Here is a 22836-nt window from a genome sequence, read left to right as displayed (position 1 = left end):
CTTCTGACTTCTATGATTTTTCACATCTGCCTGACAAGATAAAAAGCCTTACGTGCTTCCAGCTAGAATGTAATTCCTTCTGGTCCTACAACAGAAGGGTGAGGAATAGTTCCTCCTTACATTACTGGATGGTTCTCCCCACCCCCCCCCCCGGGGCACCCCCGGTAAGGCTTTAGCCTTGCTATGTCCCCCTGCTGTTTGGTTTTACCAGAGGCTTTGTGACTATACTGTACATTTTAACTGAAGTCTAGGTAAAAATTGTTAATGACGTTTCTCAGAAAATTAGAAGTCTCTCGGCCAGCAATGGCATTTGTGTTTTAGTAAATCTGTTTATCTGAGATTTTAACCCGTTACCCACATTCTAGGAAAACCAAGAATGGTACACTGAAAATATTCTCCTGCTTTATTTAAGAACAATGGTGTATACACCTAAAAGATTTGTTTACAGAGTTCCACAAATACCAGAATTGAATGCTGCCTATTCAGTTCCATTATAATAAATAATACAATGACTACTGACATCTTTCCATCGGTTTCCCATTCTGGCATATAGCACTCTTCCTACTCAAAATAAAAAAGATAAAACTGAAAGAAAATAATAATTTTACATATGCAAGTTCTGCGCTGTAAATGAGATCCCGTCATTTATATTCAAGAATCTATGGCTCGTTTTTTAAAGTTCAAAATCCATCATTAATATAAATACAGTCCCAAAACTAAAATAAAATTGGTGCTCTTCAAAAAGTGGGTTCTTATCTTTGTTGCAGGTGTCAGTTGAAGTTCTGGGCCCAAATGTATAAATTGTTCAGGGAGCGCAGCACCCAGATTTCCTGCGCTGCACTGCGCGAAGGGGAAGATGCGGAACATAGACCGATCTATAAAGAGTAGCCTCCTGCTGACGTCATCCAAACAGGCTAGCTTGCACAGTGCGCAGGCTTGTTCCAGGGCCCATCAGCGAAGGTGCGCCTTCCAGCGTAGGACTGGCACTGGAGACATGCTCCTCCAATATGGATTCCTATGCAGAGACATCCACAGAAGGGTCAGGCGCGTAGAATGTGTGCTGCGCACTGCTGCAGCCATGCAATGCGTCGGTTACTGTGGTAAATGATTGCATTTCCCCCTTGTTTCCAGTAGATAATCATTTTTGATGCAAAGGCTATTCAGGTTAGTAGGTACATTGGTGTTTATGTCAAAACGTATGGATGCTTGTGCTGATATGCTTTACACAAAGCAGTACAAAGTGGTTTTGGCTCCTTTCCAACGCAAAACATTTTGCACTGGAAAGTTCATTACTGCTGCCAATTTGCATTGCCCTGGCACCAGCACGAATCATTGGTTATTTTGGGCCTGGTCTCTTCATGGTCCCTTGCGATGATGCTTCTCTGGCCTCTTCTACCTGGTTTTGTTGCCTTCGCCGGTGCTTACAGACCTACAAGAAACAAATCACAACCGCTGGCTTGAATCTTTACAGTAAACACTTGGCTTTACTTCAGTTATGATCAACTTTCGACAAAGATATACGAAATGCAGGCAGAATGCTATCTCTCATGAGGTGCAGAGATCTCCAGTGCCTGAGATGAGATCCAATATGAAGGCTAAGTCAAGCCTGACAGTATGTGTTTGTGTTCAGTGGGAATCTCGTGTTACTAATACAACATCGACTGCAATGGGTTGCGTGACATGACCTATATACATTGGGAACGAAAGTCGGCTACAGATCAGTATTCCTTTGTTTATTCTTGTCCGAAAATTCCTTCTAAAGTGAATATAGATGTGTGAGGGGATGCAGGTCAGGCCACTCTCACCAAGGTCATCTCAGACATGGTCTGATTTCTAGGTTTACCACCGCTACGTGTAGGTAAACTATACCCAAGACAAGTCTGCCCAGTAGAAGAATATATGAGGACATCCAAAGGGTAATGTAAGAAATCCCAAGGCGTGGTCAGAATACTGAATCATGAAATGTGATGGATGGTAGTACCAAAGGCACAGTCATGGTGACTAAGTAGGCAACGATATACACCTACTTGAGGTGGCAACTTCTGTTTCAATCATTGTATCATTCTATACAGCAGAAGAACCCAATGATCAGTTTTCTGATCCCGAAACTTTGTAAAACTGATTTAAAGATGGAATTTAATCATTCACAATTTTTAAAGTCTGTTAGTAATGTGTGTGGGTTTGCAAAATGACTGATGAAACTAATTGGAAATCAAACAGACTAAAATACTGTATCATGCACATGTGAAATCAAGACATGGAAGAGCAAAAAATACATTGTCTCTCCACCCAAAGAACTAGTCTTTATTTATTTGCAGCTCTAGTAAAGTCGTGTGAACCACATTATTGTAGCCTCAGAACACTTGGGGTCAGATACAGGGTTGTGGGAAAATGTATGTCTGTATTAGTATTTCTATAGCACAAGCTCAGCTAGGAAGCAACGGAGGGCTGTACATTACATGTGAGGTTGGGAGATGATCTATAAGATCATGTGATCAAGCTGGGATTACACAAATATATTTTACATTTTTAGGCACAGGGAGATTAAATGATTTGCCCCGAATCACACGATGTAGAGCCAAGCGCCGAGGATGGGACTGGAACATTGGTCTGTAAGTTCCAAGGTAGAGAGCTCTAGCCAATAGGCCTCATCTTGGAGTTAGATTGATTACCAGCGGTCAGTCATCAGTGCTGGATAGTATGCTAATACTGGGTACATGGCCATGCATACTGATAAAAAGATGTTATGTTACAGAGTCTTGTAGAGTTCATAGCTACCCAGAGATGGGCTTCTTAGCGCTATCAGGAATCATGAGAAAGAAGTGCATTGCTTTATGGGAAGAGGTGTGTCTTCAGTTGCTTTCTGAATCTTAACATATTGCTGTTTGATCTGAGGTGACTAGGCAGAGAGTTTCAGAGCTAAGGCACTAGATAACCATATGACCAGCCTCCACCTCTTGCTCTTCCAATTCTAGGAATGGCCAGGAGAGAGTGATTGTTAATTCTTAGCTTTTGCATTATTGTATGGTGTAACAAGGTGATTGAGCCTTAGAGAACAATCAATCAATTAATAGCTCAATTTGTACAGCACGGCTAATCACCCGAGAGGGTATCCAGGATCTTGCAGGATGCAATGGGATCAGTCGAATAGCCAGGTCTTTAAGGATTTTCGAATTCGAGTAGAGATGGGGAGGTATGGTGTTGCAGGGGTTGGTCGTTACAGACTTTCACTGTGAGGTAGGTGAAGGAGCGTCCTCGGCTCGAGCGTCTGTTGATGTGGTGAGTATGGGCAAGAGCGTAGTTGTCTGGCAGGTCGGTGGAAGTTCATGCAGTGGTTGATGTAGGGTGGTCCTATGTTGTGAAGGACTTAGTAAGCGTGGGTCAGTAGCTTGTATTGGCAAATCTTCTGTACTGGGAGCCAATGGAGCTCCTTTCGAGAGGCGGTGTGGGTTCATCCAGGGAGGTAATGGATGAGTTTGGCTGCAGCGTTCTGGATGGCCTGTAGCCTCTGGAGGTGTTTAGAGATCCTGTAGTATGGCCGTAGTCCAGTCTGCTCATGATGAGGACTTGTGTGATGTGTTTGTGAGAAGCCCCTTGAAGATCTTTTGGAGCATGTGCAGAGTGAAGAAGCAGATGTAAGGCAGTTCTCTCTCATCCTGTTGACTACGCACGTCATGCACCTGTAGAATCTCGCTCTGGTGGTGGTGGTGGATCCTTAGCGAGAGACCAAGTTGAGTGTTGTCTGTGCATTAGATGATGTTAGGCCTATCGGATCTGACGATGTTGGCCAAGGGTGTCATGTAGGTGTTAAAGAGGATGAGGCTGAGGGATGAGCCCTAAGGGACACCACAGATGATTGCCATGGTTATGGAGGTAGGCAGACTTTCTGGGTTCTTCCAGCGAGAAATTACGAAATCCATCTGAGGGCATTCCTGATGTTTTGTAGCCTGGTGATCAAAGTGTGGTGGGATATTGTGTTGAACGCTGCTGAGAGGTCAAGGAGGGCTCTGACATCGCCCAGATTCTGAAAAGTTTAGCGTCGGGTTAGTGTTACTTTTTAACCCATTTTGGGATTCCCAAACCAATTCCAATAAATGTTTGCGATGGTTTGTCTGGAAAAGTAACCCAAAGTAGCACCAAATGCTGATTTGCATTACTTTACGTTAAGAGAGTGTTACATGGGTGCTCCCATGCAGCCACCCATGCTTTTTAAGGATAAACCCAATTCACTAACGTTAGCGTAAAGGGTTTAGTGCCAAAAATTAGCGCAGCAGAAAATTAGCGCAACATTTGCATGCGTGCTGCACTGTGTAGCACACTTACAAAGTAGGAAATGCTTCTGGACATGTCTAGGCATAGTATTTTGTACTGGAAGGGAAACCTATGCTAGACTCGGGCACGCACCCTGGCGCCCACCAGCTGCAATCAACACCGGCACTAGGGAGAGGGGAGGAGAGTGCCATTTCTTTGTGAATATGGTGCTCTCTTTGCTCTCTCCCTGTCGCACATGCAGTACAGCCTCTTAGAAGGCTGCTCTACATTGCATGACAGTGTTCAGAATCTGGGCTGTTATGAGAGCGGTCTTACTGCTGTGGTTGCCACGGAATTCAACTGGGAGGATCCAAGAAGATGGATTTGCTCGAGATATGTGCTGAGATGTTGGAGGAGAAAGGGCCTACTGTGGAGTGGGTGGATGCGGGGCAGTAAAGTTCGCTAGTGTGTCCTGTGTTCAATGCGTGAAATCAGTGGCAGAGTAGGTGTGAAATCGAGTAGAACTAGGGTTTCTGGCGCTGGACGTGGTCCAGACACAGACAGGCTCAGAGGGGCCTGCCAGTGGCACACCCGCTGCTCGGCTGTGCTGAGGCTGCCACTGAGTAGGTCCTGGGAGGGGCGTGGGGGTGAGGTGTATATGGTTAGAAGAGGCAGGCAGAAGATGCCAGGGAAGCACGCAGGAGAGCAGGTAAGGAGTGGGGAGGTGGAAGGGAGAAAAGCGCGAACGGTGCTGGGGCGGCCAGGTGAAAATAATGGCAATGGAGGCAGATGGAGTGAGAGAAGCAGAAGGCAGCAAAACTCAAACAAAAGGCAAAGGAAAAGATAAAGACATACAAGCGCAAAAGGCAAAGTGAGAGAAATACGAGGGCAAAAAGCAACATAAGGCAAAAAGTAGATTTGATTTGATTTGATTAAGGATTTCTAGAGCGCATAGCTACCCTCGGGCGTCCCAGCGCTAACGTAACAGCTTGACAGTACTCCTAGGGATGGATTATTGGGGGAACAACCAGGTTTTCAGCAGTCTGCGGAATGATAGTAAATTGTTTTCTTTGCGTATGTTAAGGGGGAGGCTGTTCCATAACTTAGGAGCGTTATAAGAAAAGCGGCGGCCGCCAGTGCGAGCTTTCCTTATTCTGGGGACGCTCGCCAGAAACAGGGTGCCTGACCTGAGCTGTCGGGTAGATTTGTGCGGCATGATGAGAGGTCTCAGTATTGGTGGGCCTTTGCCTTGTAAGATTTTATGGGAGATGCACAAGTCTTTGAAGGAGATGCGTTCTCGGATGGAAAGCCAGTGAAGCGCCTTAAGGGAGGGTTTGGCTGAGCATCTAGATTTCGTTCCCGTCAGTAATCTTGCTGCAGCGTTCTGGATGTGCTGAAGTTTTTTTATAACAGCTACAGGTGCGCCTAGATATAGGGCGTTTCCGTAGTCTAATCTTGATATGATAAGGCCCTGAATCAGAATTTTCCAAGACTGGGGGGGGGATAAGCGGAAGGATCTTACGAGCTGCTCGCATGAGTCCAAAGCAGGTGCCGGCTGTCTTTCTCGCTTGGGCTCTGAAACTGAGGTCCTGGTCTAGCCAGAAGCCTACGCTTTTAATTTCTTGTTTTGGTGTGGAGGGGGGGTGCCCATGCTAGCTGGGCAGGCAAGGATTTTGTGGAGTTTGTTTGGGTCACCTAGAAGCATGATTTCGGATTTCTCTCCGTTGAGTTTGAGCCTGGAGTCTCCCATCCATATAGATATATTGTGCAGGCAGGAGACTAAGTTCTCCGTTGATTGATCGGCCTGGTTGATGGAGACGACTAGTTGTGTGTCGTCGGCGTACATGACCACCTTTATGCCGAATGGAGAGGCGATGTCGTCCAAAGGGGCCATGTAAACATTAAAAAGTGTGGGGCTCAGGGAGGAGCCCTGAGGGACTCCACAGTTCAGGGGGAGAGATTTAGAGTGACCGTGGCTGTCAGCCACTTGGAAGGTCCTGTGTTCCAAGAATGATTTTAGCCATGCCAGGGCGGTCTCCGAAATGCCCGTTTTTCGGAGACGGTGGGGAAGGATGGTATGGTCCACCGTGTCGAAGGCGGCACTCAGGTCCAGGAGGATCACTGCCACTGATCCTCCTGCATCCAGAATGGACCTTGTCTCCTCTGTTACGGCCAGGAGGGCGGTGTCAGTTCCCTGTCCAGGTCTGAACCCTGTCTGCGAGTGGCGAAGGAGGTTGTTAGTCTCTAGGAATATTGAGAGCTGTTCATTCACAATTCTCTCTGCCACTTTGCTGATGCCTGGGAGGAGGGAGATGGGTCTAAAGTTAGAAGGGTCCAAGGGGTCTAGGTGAGGTTTCTTTATGAGTGCACGCACTATCGCGCTTTTCCAGCTGGCGGGAACTATCCCGCTGGAGAGAGAGGCATTTATCAGTCTCATGAGATGGGGGGGAAATAGTGGGGGCTACTAGTTTGAGTTTGCTCGTGGGGGCTGGGTCATCCGGGGAGCCACTCTTCACACGATTGAGAGTGTCCAACAGCCTTTCGATGGTGACGGGGGGGGAAAGCTTTCAGAGTTGGTGCGTCTGGGTCGATGGACCCAGCTGGGAGGTTAGTAGGGGGATAGGTATTGGGGAAGGTCCTGATGATTTTTAGAATTTTAGCTGAGAAAAACTCAGCAAGTTGGGTACACCTGGCACCGGTGGGATCGGCGGCCGGCTGCGGTTCAGGGACTTTCATGAGACTTTTTACTATGCGGTAAGTCTCCCTGGAGGAGTTGGAGGCAGCCATGATTTTTCCTTCGTAATACGAGGCTTGTGTGTTTTTGATGAGGGTTTTATATTGCTTCATGGCCGATTTATAGATTTCTTTGTTGTTAAGGTTCCAATCTTTTCTCCAGCGACGTTCCAGTTTTTTGCATTTTTTTCGGAGATCTCGTAGTTCCGGAGTGAACCAGGGGGATTTGTAGGAATTCCTCTTACTAGGGAGTTGTTTGACGGGGAGAACCGCGTCCAGAGACGATTTAATCCAGTCACGGAATTGGATGTCTGCTAGTGAGGGGTCCGGAGTCAAGGTAGGGGTAGAGGCTGTGAGCTGGTGAATCCAGGCATCCGTGTTTAGTTTGTTCCACGGGCGCAAAGGCGCTTGAAGTGGAAGGCTGGGACTGATTTGACTGGCGATTGGGATTTTGAGGAAGATAAGGTGGTGGTCTGTCCAGGGGATAGGTAGGGGAGAGGATGTGGAGAGTTCTTAAATATTTGAAAAGATAGGGTCCAAAAGGTGGCCCTTATTGTGAGTGGGCAGGAGATTTTTCAGGGAGAGGCTGAGAGATCTTCTTTGAGGTCTCCCGCTATTTTGTTCCCTGGGTCATCGAAGTGGATGTTAAGGTCTCCTAGCACTGTAAAGTTGGAAGATGAACAGGCCAGGGAGGTGGCAGTTTCTACTAGAGAGTTCGGGAACTGTCCAAGTGGCCCCGGGGGTCGGTATATGAGTAAACCCGACAAAGTTTTTTCCGGGGAGAGATGTAGGGAAAAAAGAGCGTTTTCACAGTTAAGGACTGGACTGCCCTTAAGCTGGCAGGTGAGATGGGCTTTTGTGATTATTGCTAATCCGCCTCCTGAACCTTGCGGTCTGTCCAGATGTTTAATGTTATAGCCCTGAGGAAGGGCTTGGACTATGTCTGGGTCGGATGCGGAATTTATCCATGTTTCCGTGAGGAACAGCACTTCAATGTCGTTGTTCAGAATTAGTAGGTTTATTTCGGTGCTGTGCTTGGGGAGTGATCTGCAGTTGAGCAGAGCCATTTTGATTGTCCTCTTTTTGGGGAGTGACTGCGGAGTGAGTTTGTATACTCAGTGATTGCATTTATTGTGATGCTCATCAGGAGAAATTGAGTGAAGACAGAGGGCCGGGGTGCTTGTTGCCAGTTTTCGAAGAGTGTCTGATGAGTAGGTAATGGGGGAAGAAACAAGAGGAACAGGGAGGCTGGGCCCTGGGCTCGTACTGGCGCGGACGGGCGCAGACGGGCTTACCATTGGCGCGCCTTCGGCGCGCTGGCGGCGTGCCCGCAGCACGCGTCCGCTGCGTGTCCGGCTGAGGCACATCCTTTTGAGGACAGTGGAAGGGGCGTGGCCTCCGGGCGGTGGGCGTGGCCTCACTTCCCTGAATGATGGCGGCAAGTTGTTGACAGGCCCGCGGCAGCGTTCAAATCGGCTGCGCAGTGAATGAGAGCAGCTCTAAGGAGGGGGGAGTGCTCGAGGAAATGTGCAACAACAGGTAATTTTAAAACAGATTTTCCATTACAGTGCTTTAAAAAACGGCGATGGTACCTCCCGGCTTCCGCCTCAGGAGTGTCTGTAACAGGCTAATGCGGGTTTGTGAAGTAGCTCGTCTTAAATAGTCTGCAGGGGGGGCGTGGCCTCCGGGCGATGGGCATGGCCTCACTTCCCTGAATGATGGCGGCAAGTTGTTGACAGGCCCGCGGCAGCGTTCAAATCGGCTGCGCGGTGAATGAGCAGCTCTAAGGAGGGGGGAGTGCTCGAGGAAATGTGCAACAACAGGTAATTTTAAAACAGATTTTCCATTACAGTGCTTTAAAAAACGGCGATGGTACCTCCCGGCTTCCGCCTCAGGAGTGTCTGTAACAGGCTAATGCGGGTTTGTGAAGTAGCGCGTCTTATATAGTCTGCAGGGGGGGCCTGGCCTCCGGGCGGTGGGCGTGGCCTCACTTCCCTGAATGATGGCGGCAAGTTGTTGACAGGCCAGCGAAAGCGTTCAAATCGGCTGCGCGGTGAATGAGAGCAGCTCTAAGGAGGGGGGAGTGCTCGAGGAAATGTGCAACAACAGGTAATTTAAAAACAGATTTTCCATTACAGTGCTTTAAAAAACGGCGATGGTACCTCCCGGCTTACGCCTCAGGAGTGTCTGTAACAGGCTAATGCGGGTTTGTGAAGTAGCGCGTCTTATATAGTCTACAGGGGGGGCGTGGCCTCCGGGTGGTGGGCGTGGCCTCACTTCCCTGAATGATGGTGGCAAGTTGTTGACAGGCCCGCGGCAGCGTTCAAATCGGCTGCGCGGTGAATGAGAGCAGCTCTAAGGAGGGGGGAGTGCTCGAGGAAATGTGGAACAACAGGTAATTTTAAAACAGATTTTCCATTACAGTGCTTTAAAAAACGGCGATGGTACCTCCCGGTTTCCGCTTCAGGAGTGTCTGTAACAGGCTAAAGAGTGAGAGAAACTAGTGCAAAAAGGCAAACAAAACTAGAACAAAAGGCAAAGTGCACACACAGATTGCAGCTGGGCCCAAAAGGGCCTCGACTGGTTGCAGGACCAGTCCAGGTGAGTGAGGAGCCTGGGCCCCTCAGTGTCAAAGTCTCAGAGACAAAGGTGACCCAAGAACATGAGCAGTAGCTAAGTTTAGAGGTCTGACTGGCAAGGTCTCTGTGAAAGAAGGGGACGGAGGCATGCACAATGGAGTGTGCTTACCATACATCGACTTAGAGAGATGGGTTTTCAGCACCTCCTGAATTTGAGAAAGTCAGTTTCAAGTGTTAGATGCTGTGGAATTTCAAAGAGATGACCCTTGCACATAGTGGGTCCTTCCTCAAATGTTCTTAAGAGTTCCTTAGCTGACTGGACAATAACTTCTGATTGAAAAACCTTAATCATCTTGGTGGAAGATATGGGATGCATAATTTGGTCAGGTAGTCCAGTGCACTTCTATATAAACGTTAGTAGATGAAAAATAGGGATTTTATTTTGTTTCTTTTAATAAGTGGTAGTCACTGGAGGCATTTCGGAGAAGGTTTTATGTGGTCTTATAGTTTCAGGCCTAAAAAGAAGCGAGCAGCATGTTTTTGGTCTCTTCGAAGTTTAGAAATTGAGTTGTTGGAGTCGCCCCTACAGTCTCTACTGCAGTAATCAAGACACAACATAACAGTGAAGATTAATACATTTTTGGAGAGATGTGGAGAATAACAAAGCTGCAGCCGAGTCCCCAAATAAATGTGAAAAAAACAAAAAGGGTCAAGGTAGGAATACCCTAACCACTTAGCCTTAGTCGTGGAGCCAGGGCAAAAAAGGCATTTAAAAAAAAAATTCTTGCCACAAACCTTTGTGGAATTTTTTTTTAAAAAGTGCCCTCCTGGGATGTCTAGTAGCCCCGTAGACCATCACCTCCTTGGGGCTTTACTTTTAATTATGGAGGGGGCTGCGTGCAAGCCTCTTCCTAGGCTTCATAGAAGCTCTGGTGACCATCACCTCCCTGGAGCAATAAATTAAGTTGTTGGGGACCGCACGGACCCCCCCAAGCCCACCTCCCCAGGGCCAAAATAGGGGGGCCACGCAGCTCCCCTTCCACGCCATATATGACCTCAGTGACTACCACCTCCCTGGGGCCAGCCCGTCAACAGAGAAAGAGGCGGGCCAAGCGACCCCCCCCCTCCTGGAACCATATATGCCCTAGGGACCACCACCTCCCCCAGGGCCAGTTCCTGCTATGTACCAAGGTGCCCACCCCTGGAACATAACTGGTTGCTTTGACTTGGCAAGAGCTTTGACAGCTCCCATCAAGTCAAACACGAACTCCGCTCCCAGCATTTGAGAGCTGTGAAACCACTCCCACTTGCTGAGAGCTGAGCTTTCATCTGTTTCCCTGCCCGCCGTCCAGCAGGCAGGAAAACAGATGAAATTATTTCTCTCACACACAGGGAGATGCATGTTTAGCAGATCCCTGAGTTTAAAAGCAATGCTGGCTCCCACAGGAGGCAGGGAGTCGGCAGAGACTGCAGAGGCATTCAGGCTCCCTCCACGGTCCCCAATGGTGCTTTCGGAGTGCCCTCAGTGAGCTCCAAGGCACCCAGCATTTGAAGGCCAGGCCCTGGAGGGGGAGGGGGGGGGGTCCCCGTGGCTGAACTCCTACCTTCCCTCCTTCCCCATTCAATTAAGGCTGGGCCCTGGGGGATAGGATCCAATATTGGCCAAGGGAGGGGGACTGTGCTGCCCTCCTGCCACATTAAGTGGTAGCTGGCACACAGGATGGGGTTCCCGGGGCCATTCTGGCTCTGATGCTCATTGCATAAAAATTAAACCTCAGCTGTAAGCACTTACACATATAAACATATGTTATGCAGCTTGTAAAGCGCATGGCTGTCCCAGCAAAGAGACGTCCCTGCGCTGGAGAGCGGGAAAGGAAAAAAGCAAGATAAAAAGTTATTGGAACAGCCATGTCTTTACTGCCTTTCTAAACATCAAATGATCAGAAATCCTCCTAATAGCAAGAGGCAATGAGTTCCATAAAGTAGTAGCCAATACCCTAAAAGAACGGCCTCCAGTTCTGGCTCTACGGAAGCGAGGCACATGCATCAAATTAAGATTGGCAGAGCACGAGATGGAACATAGTGGTGGCCCAAGTCATTGAGGATCGCAGGGCAGGAGCCCATCAGAACTTTATGCGTAACACAAAGCGCTTTGAACCTAATTCTCTGCTCCACAGGAAGCCAGTGGAGCTGATGCAGTATCCCTGAAACTGAACTGTACTTGGGCAGTGCAAATAGAGTGCGAGCTGCCACATTCATAGTACATTGAAGCCTATTTATCACAGACTTATTAGCCCCTAACAGGAGGCTATCGCAATAATCTAACCTGGACATGATGGTCGCTTGAACAACTAGCTGGCGCGTTTGAGGATCAAGCAAACCCAAAATGGGTTTGAGTCCGCGCATAATACCGAAGCAGGTCCCTGCCACAGCATTAGCATGTTCCTCAAACGAGAGTGCAGAATCTATCCTTACGCCAAGATTTTTTACCGTTGTTTTGGGAGTGGGGGGATTGCCCAATTTTGGTGGCCACCAGTTACTGCCCCACTGATGTGAATGTTTGCCAAGGAATAGAATCTCTGTTTTGGATGAGTTTAATTGGAGACAATTTGCCTCCATCCACCCACCTATGGATGCCAGATCCTCCTGAAATTTAATCATGTCTTGACTGGAGTCTTTGGTATAATCAAAAATCAGTTGCGTATCGTCCGTGTAAGATACCATCTGTATGTTACGGGTGTTGGCCAACAAGGCCAGCGGACAAACATAAATGTTAAATAATGTAGGGCTCAGAGCCGACCCCTGTGGGACACCATAGCGCACAGGGTTCGTCACAGAATGAAATGGAGGGGCAATGACCTGCCACTCAAAAAGGAGGATAGCCAGTCAAGGGCACTGCCTATGATACGAATCTCACGCAGCCGATGTAGCAAAATACTGTCTGAGACCGTATCGAAGGCTGCGCTGAAGTCAAGCAGAATGAGTGCTGTCAAGTTGCCCTCATCCATAGAGGCTCTAAGTTCTTCTGTGACAGCTAGCAGAGCTTACACCGTACTATGTTTAGGACGGAAGCCATTCTGGGAGGGATCCAAAATAGAACTAGATTGCAGATCTTGCATCAGAATGCTATTCACATATGATTCTGTAATTTTGGAGAAAAATGGCAGAAGCAAAATCGGGCGATAGTTCTCTGGTCAGGAAGCATCCAATGAGGGTTTCTTCAAGAGAGGGATAAGCTTTGCATGCTTCCAGGTTTTAGGGACCTTGGCAGTGGATAGACAGAGATTAATAATATCCAGGCAATCTGGGAACAGACAGTTGGAATGTTTTACTACAAGATCGGGCTTAATAGGGTCAGCAGGAGACCCGGATTTAATCTTAGTAGTCAAGGCCTTAAGCTCATTTAAGGTCATGGAGGGGAGGGTGTCCAGAGTTTTACCCTCCATATCTACAAACTCTGCTTCCGCTGTCGCAGGAGTTTCGCAGTTCCCACGGAAACTATCATAGATGTCTGCCACTTAATTAGTAAAATAAGTGTCCAGCACCTCACACTGGTCGTTAGAAGTGATGGAACTATCATTTGACACTGGGGTCTTCACCATGTCCTTTAGAAGGGAGAAGATAACTTTCGAGGGGTTATTGCTAGAGTTGATCTTGTCAGCAAAGAAGGCAGCGCGGGTTTTGCGGATCAGTTTATGATAGCTTTTCCTCGTGGCTTAGTATTCGGATTTAGCAATAGGGCAATAGGAGAGTCTCCAGTGACGTTCTTGCTTTTTGCAGTTCTTCCTGGCCTTAGCAAGAGATTCATCAATCCACACCTGAGAATGACCTTTCTTGGGATGAGTCCATTTGGCAGGGATGCACCTGTCTAATGCCCGAGTAATACATTTTTCAAAGTCAGCATAAGCCAGTTCGACATCCAAAGAACGAGTGGGCTGAGAAGTCTCCAGCATTTTATGGAAGAACTGGTGGTCGAATTTCTGCCAGGGACGTTTGTAAATGGCTCTAGACCGGTTCTGATTTTTAGAGCCATTATAACACAGTGAGAAGGCTATTAGATGGTGGTCAGTCCAAACCATCTTAACCACTGTGGGATAATCCGCTAGCTGAATGTTGGTACGCACAGGGTCAAGCAAGTGTCCTGCCTCATGCGTAGGTCCACAGAACAATTGATTGAATTGGCAAGCAGCCAAATCATTCAAGAAATTGTAAATATCAGGGTCCGAGTTAGATTCCAGGTGTAAATTCAGATCACCTACAATAGTAAAGTTGGCAGACTGTAGGGCCAAGCTACTCACTACGTTAATGATCCCCTCTCTAACGGTTTTATGAGACCCCGGTGGGCAATAGATCAATAAGCCCGAGACCGTAAAATTACTCGAAAGAGCAATTTTAAAAATGCCACTTTCACAATCTGGAATGGGTGCAGGAGTCAGATTGTAGGTATAGCAGTCTTTATAAATTATAGCAATACCCCCCGCTGCCCACCTCTCTGTCTACATTCTTCATCACAAAGCCTGGAGGCAGGGCCAAAGCAGCAGTGGCAACAGACTCTTTAAAGATCCATGTTTCTGTTAGAAATAGAATGTCCAGAGAGCTTTCAGATATTAAGTAAAAAATGTCTGCATGGTGTTTCACCAGCGACCGGCAGTTAATACTGCCGACGTTGGTTTTAGTGGAAGGTGTGTTTAACTGTGTGTCATGCCTACGCAGGGGTTGGAAATAGCATGGACAATCCACCCAAGAACCCTCAGAACGAGACCAACAGTGGGGTTCGCACATAGGATTTGCCTTGCGAAACATCAGTAACTCCTCGCATGAGTAAGTTGTCCTGTGGGTGGGCCAATGAGCAGCGTTCCTGGCACCTGGCAGCATCCCGGCACGGACGGGCGCAGACGGGCTTGCCTTCGGCATGCCTCTGCTGCACATTCGCGCTGCAGTGTGCATGAAATAGCTGGGGGCACAACAGACTCCTCCCAGATATGTTTCTGATTGGCTGAGCTAAGCCAATCAGAGTGCGGCTTCGCAGGACGAAAGTTCCCACTTCCCGCGTTTCAATTTAAGAAGTTAGCGCACACCGAACGCGCCTACAGTAAAAACAGAGCAGTTTTCCACATAAAAAGAAAGCGACAAAGAAATAGCAGTTTTAGCAGCAATTTTGTTTATAACAATTACGAAGCACTCTCTTCCCCCCAATAGCGAGGGCCCCCGTTGAAGCTCCACTTCTGGAAAGGACTTATGATCCTGGGCTTGGCGAAGGCAAAGCAAGTGTGTTTTCTCAGCAATTCCATATTGAGAAGTGATCTGAAATCCTTCGTGGAGGTGACTGTATCTTTGATCTATTGGTGTGCAATCTGCATGTGACTGTGATGAGTGAGTTCTTTCTTGTCTTCTCCTGGTGAGAGCAAAGTCCATGGTTCTCCCTTTAAATTGCTATGAGTATGCAAATGTGATATTCCCTTGGATGCTTCCCCGTTTGGCCTTGCCCACCTTAGTAGTATCCAAAGGTCTTCCTGCCTTTTGGGAGGATGATGGACACCTTAACAACCCCACCCAGCTTGTTTCCTGCTGATTTTGGTGAGGGGTTCTTGATGCCGAGGAATATGAGAAAATCTTCCCCAAGCAAAGAAGCACTGACTTCATAGAGTTAAGAGGAAGGACTCTTGTTTTGTGGAGATATAGCTCTTTGTACTCTTGTCATCTTCTCTATAGGAGGATTGATTCATATTATCACATATTTCTGGATAAAGACGCACGAGGAATAAACACATTGCCAAAATGCACAAAAGTTCACTGGTGACATTTACTCCTGCTCCATTATGAAGCTGTAGTGTAGAATACGTACTGGATATTTACCCAAGGAGGTAGCACTTAGTAATTAACCAGTAGAAAGGACTCCACTTGGGTAGATATTTTGGCAAAACTGTGGACTCTTGTTGGATAAAAGGTCAGGTGTGGTTCCTTTGAAGCCGAGTCACTCATACAGCTACTGACACACCCACACAGACACTGTCTCACACACTCAGACTCTCACACACCCACTCACTCAGACACTCATGCACCCACTCACAGACCCATACAGCCATTCACAAACCCATTCAGACACTCATGCACCCACTCACAGACGCATGCACCCACTCACAGATCCATAAATCCACTCAATGCCTGTCCATTAAAAGACTGGTTCTTCCTTCACTGGACGTTTGAGGGCAGCAAAAAAGGTATAGGGTGAATGGATGGCTGGGTCAGGAGTTCAAGTGTGCAGTGATTGAGGGGTGTGGTGAGATGAGTTAGTAGTGGAGGAAAATACAAGGGGCTGGATGTATCATCAATGCAATTGTATGGTGTAGAAGTGTATCCGTTGAGAGGTTTTTGTTTTAACTAGTGGAAGTTACATTTTATTTGCAGCAGAATATGATTTCCATAACTGAGGCTCTGAACGAGCAATATGACACCACCATAAAGACAAACTTCAAACATAACTTACTTCTGTAACATGTTCAACAGCTCTTGTGTTTGCTTGGGCTTCTTGTGTTGAGAACCATAGACTGCAGTCTGGATTTCCAAACACTAGAATGGTAGCAAAAAAAAGAGGAAAATTAATCAGGTTATGAAACTCAGTGCAGAATTTTTTTTAAATATGTAAGCCTGATATGGGCACCTAGTTGATCGGACCTACAATTAATGAACACAACAGCTTATTTACGAAGACCTCTTTTTTGCTTTTGTTTAACAAACACTCTTGCTTTTACTTGTACATTTGGCAGTAAACAAAGCTACGTTTAATACAGATAGATAATCCCACAAGAGGTAGCCTTACTGCGAAGATTAATCCTATGTGTTTAGTAGATTTCTGACTTTTATGAGACTCACAAGAACTCTATGTGAGTTGAAAAACAGACTCAAGAACGTGTGATAACTACCGCAAAAGTAGCTTAACGCAACTCTTCACATCGCAGTCTATCGTGGAAAAATAACACCGTGGTGACGGGGCATTCCCAAGCCGGCGGCACCATGCGATAGGCTCACGATAACGCGTCAAAAGTCCGCGACAAAGTCAACGCGCCGCCGCCAAAATGCGAAGCATGAATGCAAAAAATGCTGCGATGAGGCCAAGCGCGATACAAAAATCAGCGAAAACCAGCCACAGGCCTGCAATTCCACGCGTCATGCGGGAAAAACCTCCATAAAGCAAAAAAAAAAAAACACACCAAATCAAACTGCGTAGCACCATGGATGCACCCGGACCTAATACAGAGGACAACCCGAACCCCACAATCCCCACAGAGGACCAGCCAGGAACCCCGTGCTCGGGAACGGGCAAGGAGAACAGGAAGAGGAAGACAGGGTTCAGTCCACAGGAAGACCGTATCATCTTCACGGAGGTGATCGAACACTACCAACAACTGCTCGTCACCTCCACTGCCGCATTGGCAACACAAACGGAAATATGGCAGTCCATCGTCACCAATGTGAATGCAGTCGGAGTGTCTAGGAGGTCAATGGAGGAGGTCAAGAGGCGCTGGCATGAAGTGCACAGCCAAACCAAGGAGAAACTCCCTGCCAACAGGAAGGCAGGAAAGGCGACTGGAGGTGGGCCTGCTGCGCCACAGGAGGAGCTGGATGAGCTTGAGCAAATGGTGGCCACAGTCATCAGTGCGGAGACGGTGCACGGAGTTGGGGGTCTGGACACAGCTAGATAGGACCTGACCCAACAGCAACAGGGTGAGTAACAACCAGGGACTGGGGGGACGGAGGGAGATGGGCACAGTGGCACACATGCACAATCATGCGCAGCACACTGCACACCCACAATGAGTGTGGAACATGTCCCTGACACCCTTGGCACACTGCAGTACACATCGAAACACCAAGTAGGCCCCGTCCTCAATGTACACAAATGGGCCCCCTCCATCTCACCAATGCCACAACCTACCCATGCACATGTGCTGAATCCAGAAAAGCAGCGGCTCTATGAGCCACACGGGCTATGCAAGTAACACTGCATGACAGATAGCATGGCTGCACTCACAATACATGACATGTTGCACGAGGCGACTCTGAGGTGGCTGAGTGTGGTCCACATCCGTAAAGGAGCAGGTTACACTCTGACACATCCACGTGCACCTTCAACCCATGACGTCAAAAACACATCTGCAGACAAACAATGCTCAAGAGTACCAAATATGTCCAAGAGCACAAATGACCCAAGTCGCAAACATCACAGCACCTGAAAAGCCAACGTCAAAGGCACACCGACTCAAAGGGATAAGGGGACGCCAAATCAGAGTTGCAGGGCAACTTGCCAACAATGCAGCACACACACATAGCAATCACAGCACATCAACACTGACGACAATGTGGTACAAAGTGCAACACTTACACCACAGGACAGAGGACACAACTGGTGCCGCTCGTGCGTAGAAAGTGGCCAATCACATCTGGCATTGCATGACACCGTGACATGAGAATGTACGAATACAACCTCGCATCCGTCATGTAGTCGAAATGTCCACTGTCTCCCATCAAATAGCCAGCTCCTCCAATGTACATTGTCATGCAGTCTGTATGTAAACATGTACAATGCGTCAACATACATGGAACATACTGTTAACCTGCATCTCCCCGTTACATTGCAGAGGGACAATCAACACCTCCTGCAGAGCAGACCACACATCTCTACAGTGATGATGAAGAGGACACCCTCCAACGGCTCGTGGACAGCCTCCGCACCCCATCCCCAGGAGCAGGGCAGCCTAGCTGCATCGCGGTGACCCCACCCCCTACACAGACCACACAGCAGGAAGCACACACCACCACGGCTGGCCCACAGGACCCCCACGACCAACACATGGAATTCCAACACCGTGTGTTCGCGTGCCAGGTGGAGTTGGCAGATCAGCTGTGGGTGGGTTTCGAGCTCGTGGCAGCCAAACTTGATGCCATATGTAGGTGTCTGAGTCCCATCAGGGACCACATACAGTCCCAAACGGACACCCCCTGTCCGCACCATGCTCACCGACAATCCTTGGCTGACCTCGCTAGGGCCATTACTCGGATACAAGAACTGTCGAGTCAGACAGGCTCCAGCGATGACAGCACAGAGTTGGCACAGATGCGGAGGACAATGGAGACCATGGAGCGTATGCAGGCTGGAAGGATGGCTGCCATGGCTGAACACCAGCGAGATGTAGCTGGGATCTTCCAGGCCTTGCAGATCCCCATCTTGACATTGCTACCACACAGCCTGTCCCAGATAACTGCTGCTGGAACTTCGACACACACATCTCCGCCCCCTGATGTGTCATTGGCACACAGTGATGCAGCCCTATCACCTTCGCACCCTGATGTGTCAGTGGCCCACAGTGATGCTGCCATAAAATCACCACACACACCTGACACACCGGACATAGAAGTCTCAGAGGAGTAAAATGTGGAGGGTAATGACTGTGTGAGGAAGGCGGTAGTAGCATCCGTACCCGCCACATGGCCTGACCCTGCCTGGTTCAGACCTATGCATCATGTCCTGGAACAACACCTCTCACTGTCCCCCAGAACACTCTGCGACATTCACCTGGACCCCGACATGGACTGCCATATCTGCTCTTGTACCAATCACACAGAAATCCGGCTGTGGACTGAACTCCTTCTCTTCTGATTAACTTTGCATTCCCCCAAGGACTCTGGTTGGCCCACCACTGGGCAACCATGTCATGTGGGCTTGAACTGGCCATGTACCCCTCTGGCTCCAAGACTCCCCAGAACGTGAATAAAACATTCCAAATCACACGGATGTGTCATGTCTATGTTCACTCACGTGTACAAGTATGGATGAGCGTAGGGACGTTGATTGCACTAAAAGTTACACCCTGGTAAATGTTATGAATACCAGGAGGTTCCGCAGGATCGTCGGGAATCCGGAGAGAATACCACAGCCTTCCCCGGCGGCCTTCCGACTCTATCAGACTCTAGAGTAACGGATGGCACACCCGGGGAAAACAGGGAAACAAAACAAGGGAAGGCGGGAATACTTCAGGAAGGACAAGGGCTCCACGTCTGGTACAGGTAAGGCTGAATACTACTGTAGGGAAAGAAGGGTTAATTCAGCTTTGCAATAATGAGGCTTCTGCAATTGTTCAAGTGCAACCCCTTGTCACACATACCATTCTACTGCTAATTCCGTAAGAACACTACAGCATCCTACTGCTAGTTCCAGGCGAACAGTACATACATAGGACAGCGTCGAAGAGGATCCTGTACAACAGAGAGATATGAAATCAGACTGGCGTTAATTTCCCCACTATAACCCACACATGTGTGATGTTCACCACTTACCCCCACTATGTTACTGTAGAACTGGAGTCATATAGGTTTTATATCAGCTGCAGGTGTAGATATTGCACCTAATTGAGGGATAATTCACAGAGGTATATAGACCGCAAGTACTCCCCACAAACGTTCTATAACTATCACACATAGATATGGTTATAATAAGAGAAACAAAAAGGCAGCGCAAAGCGCTGTTACCGTGGTTCAGTTGCGGAAATTCTATATAGCCAAGTGGTTCACGCAAGTCTTCCCAAGTAATCTCCAACTTATAACAACTCAGTGGAGGAATCCCCACAAGACTCAGCGAGGACGGGGCAGAACAACAAGAGAGGGAAGGGTAAGATAAGGAACTAAAACAAAAAGGGGAATGGGAGCGAGGCTAAGATGCAAATGCCTCCTTTCTTTTTAGATGCAGAGCGTGGTGTCTGAGCTCTGTTCGGCGGGGTGATGGCGCCGAGATTCCGGGTGAAACACCCGGTGGGCGGAGTTGCGAAAGAACTCCGGAATCGATATCCCTGAGAACTTCCCGATGGAGAGGGAAGGATACTGGAGAGAATATCAGCGACGATGGGGACTTGAAAAGTCCAACAGAGGTAACTATACCTGAGTTACCGAACGCGAACGAAACAGATTTGTCCTCCAGCGAAGAGAACGCGCAGGGGAAACAGGAAGCAATGGAAAACGGAAGTCAGGCACAATGATGCGGACGGAAATGAGGCCAAGAACTAGAACGCTAAGCGCGTTCGGGAGCGTTTACACTCCTTTTATACTCTTGCAATCGTTAGGCAGGGCTCCGGGACATGACAGTAAATGTCATCAATGCGCATGTTTGAGCCTGACCCACATGGCCAATTAGAAGAATGTGTGAACTAGCTGTGGCCTCATTGCACATGAAAAACAATCTTGCATGCCCAACGTAGCCCCACGTCCATGTATCATATAGGGCTGTGTGTGTAAATGTCAGAATCGTTAGCCCGCCTGAAGTAGTGTCCCCCATCGCATGTGGCTACAGTACATCTCTTCGCATGACATACTCACACACATCAGTGTGGAAACAGCCTGTTTTAATGGATCATATTGATCCACATGGCAAGAAGTTGGACACCATGCTCACATTGCTGAAGACACATAAGAGCACAGGTCTACCAGCAACTATCCCAAACACAATGTGTGGCTCACAGTAAAGGAGCTGCCAATAGGGATTCACCACCTATGTACAAGAGGCAGTCTGTCCCTCCCTGTGTACGAACAATGCTCATTAAGGGCACACGATGTGTCAAACTAATCAACACTCATCACAGTTGTACACTGGTGAAGTTGCGTAGACTTTTTTAGCATGTGCGTGTCAGTACGGGCAAGTGATGGGACACAACAGGCAGACAGATAATTAAGACACTTACAGGCAGAATGAGAACATGTCAAGGTGCAAGGAATGGGGTGGCACAAATTAACACATATCCTTACGGTTGGCAACGGTCTCAGCCCACCTTGCCTTGCTGGCCGAGTCATGTGATGTTTGGTGTCTACTCATTGCCCCGTGTCAGGGGACACGACTCACAGCCAAGGAATCTGCATGGAGCTGTACCACCGGACTGCGCCGACTGTGTTCTATCTTGACAGTGTGCAGGTGAAAGGGACCAACAAGGTCACATGTCGTGCTACATTGCCATGTGTGTGGTCTCCCTCCAGCAGTATGTCAGATTTAGGAACGTTGCCAAGCAACGCTGTGCAGCTCCGCGCATGGGGCTGCAGCACCTTGCACAGGTGTGAGACTACACGCGTAGGTGCACGCACATGCATTCTGAGTCCGAGCGAATGCAGACATGTCCACTGTTGTTCTAGCTTATGTGACCATTCCTCCACGATGCTGAGACCTGTGCTCTGGGTGTCAGTCAGTTGTGGCTGCAGGAAGGTAGTTACTCGTCCATGAATGTGAGCGCTGCTTCCTAGGCAATCAGTTCCAGAAGTACGTCGTTCTCGAATTCAAGGAACACGAGGGAGAGCCAATCCATTAACTGGTCCGTGCAGGCGTGCTCTGATCACGCTGTTTCACCAATCCGCAACACAGCCCAATAGGGAAGCGCCTCGATGTGGTCGCTGCACACGATGACTTGTGCAATCTCCCATCCACTGCTGCCGGCACAGACACCACATATCAAGGCATCCCATGCCCGGGTATCCCCGTTGCACTCCTGTTCGTGGGCCAACAGGGGGCGCACACACAAGTCATAATCCAGCTCAGCTACTGTTGTGTTGGATAGCAGACCTCCTTGGGCCACGCGAATGTGAATGATTGACAGTGGAACCATGGCTGGACGCATGTGACGTACGCAAGCCGGAAACTCAGACAGTAACTGATTCGCAAAACTGCCATTGGCAGAGCTCCCAACAGATACTGCATTCGTGCACGTTACAGTTCCACGTGACTGGGGCTGTGGATGTGCCTGGGATTGCCTGCCATTGAGTTTGTTGTTTTCGTACCACTGGCACTCCTCAGACCGGCAGCAGTTCTGTGGACGATCTGCCACAGCTCCGAGCAATGAGTCGTATATGTGTTCGACGTTTGGATGTATGGGTTGTCTTTTTTACCGATGTGTAGGGGGCATGCCATGCAGGTGTAGCTTGAGCAGGGACAAGTGTGTGTGGGGTGTGGACACATTGCTCTTTCATTAGCGCAGTTCGTGGTGTGGGAGTCGCCAGAGTATGGTATGGTATCTCACTAAGGGGGTGCCAGGCGCATTGGAGACCGAGGTTGGAGGTTCGGATGTCCTTCTGCCTTGTGTATTGAGACAAAGGAGCTTTCATGCCTAATTTTAGTCTGACTACTGCTTGCATTTCTGAAATGTGATGTGGCCTTCGCACTGGAATTGTTGCCAGGCCTGAGATTTTGGGTGCACCAATTGCGAGACACACGCAACAGTTGGCATGTATGTGCCAAGGGCCC

At 48.4% G+C, this 22836-nt stretch overlaps 1 protein-coding gene across 1 annotated transcript in view; it reads right to left on the bottom strand.

The window, feature by feature from the left end:
- Positions 1 to 380: 380 nt before the first annotated feature.
- The window catches only part of TTC23L (tetratricopeptide repeat domain 23 like), a 145718-nt gene continuing 123262 nt past the window's right edge, over positions 381 to 22836 (bottom strand). The window contains exons 11-12 of the mRNA XM_085640707.1: positions 16051 to 16133; positions 381 to 1429 (exon numbers count right to left, since the gene is read on the bottom strand). Of these exons, the coding sequence (XP_085496833.1) occupies positions 1393 to 1429; positions 16051 to 16133 (120 nt within the window). The 3' untranslated portion in view covers positions 381 to 1392. The remainder of the gene's footprint in view (positions 1430 to 16050; positions 16134 to 22836) is intronic.

The sequence above is a fragment of the Triturus cristatus genome, chromosome 2_1 (genome assembly GCF_964204655.1).
Source record: "Triturus cristatus chromosome 2_1, aTriCri1.1, whole genome shotgun sequence".
NCBI lineage: Eukaryota > Metazoa > Chordata > Amphibia > Caudata > Salamandridae > Triturus > Triturus cristatus.
This window is presented reverse-complemented; position numbering and strand designations above follow the sequence as displayed.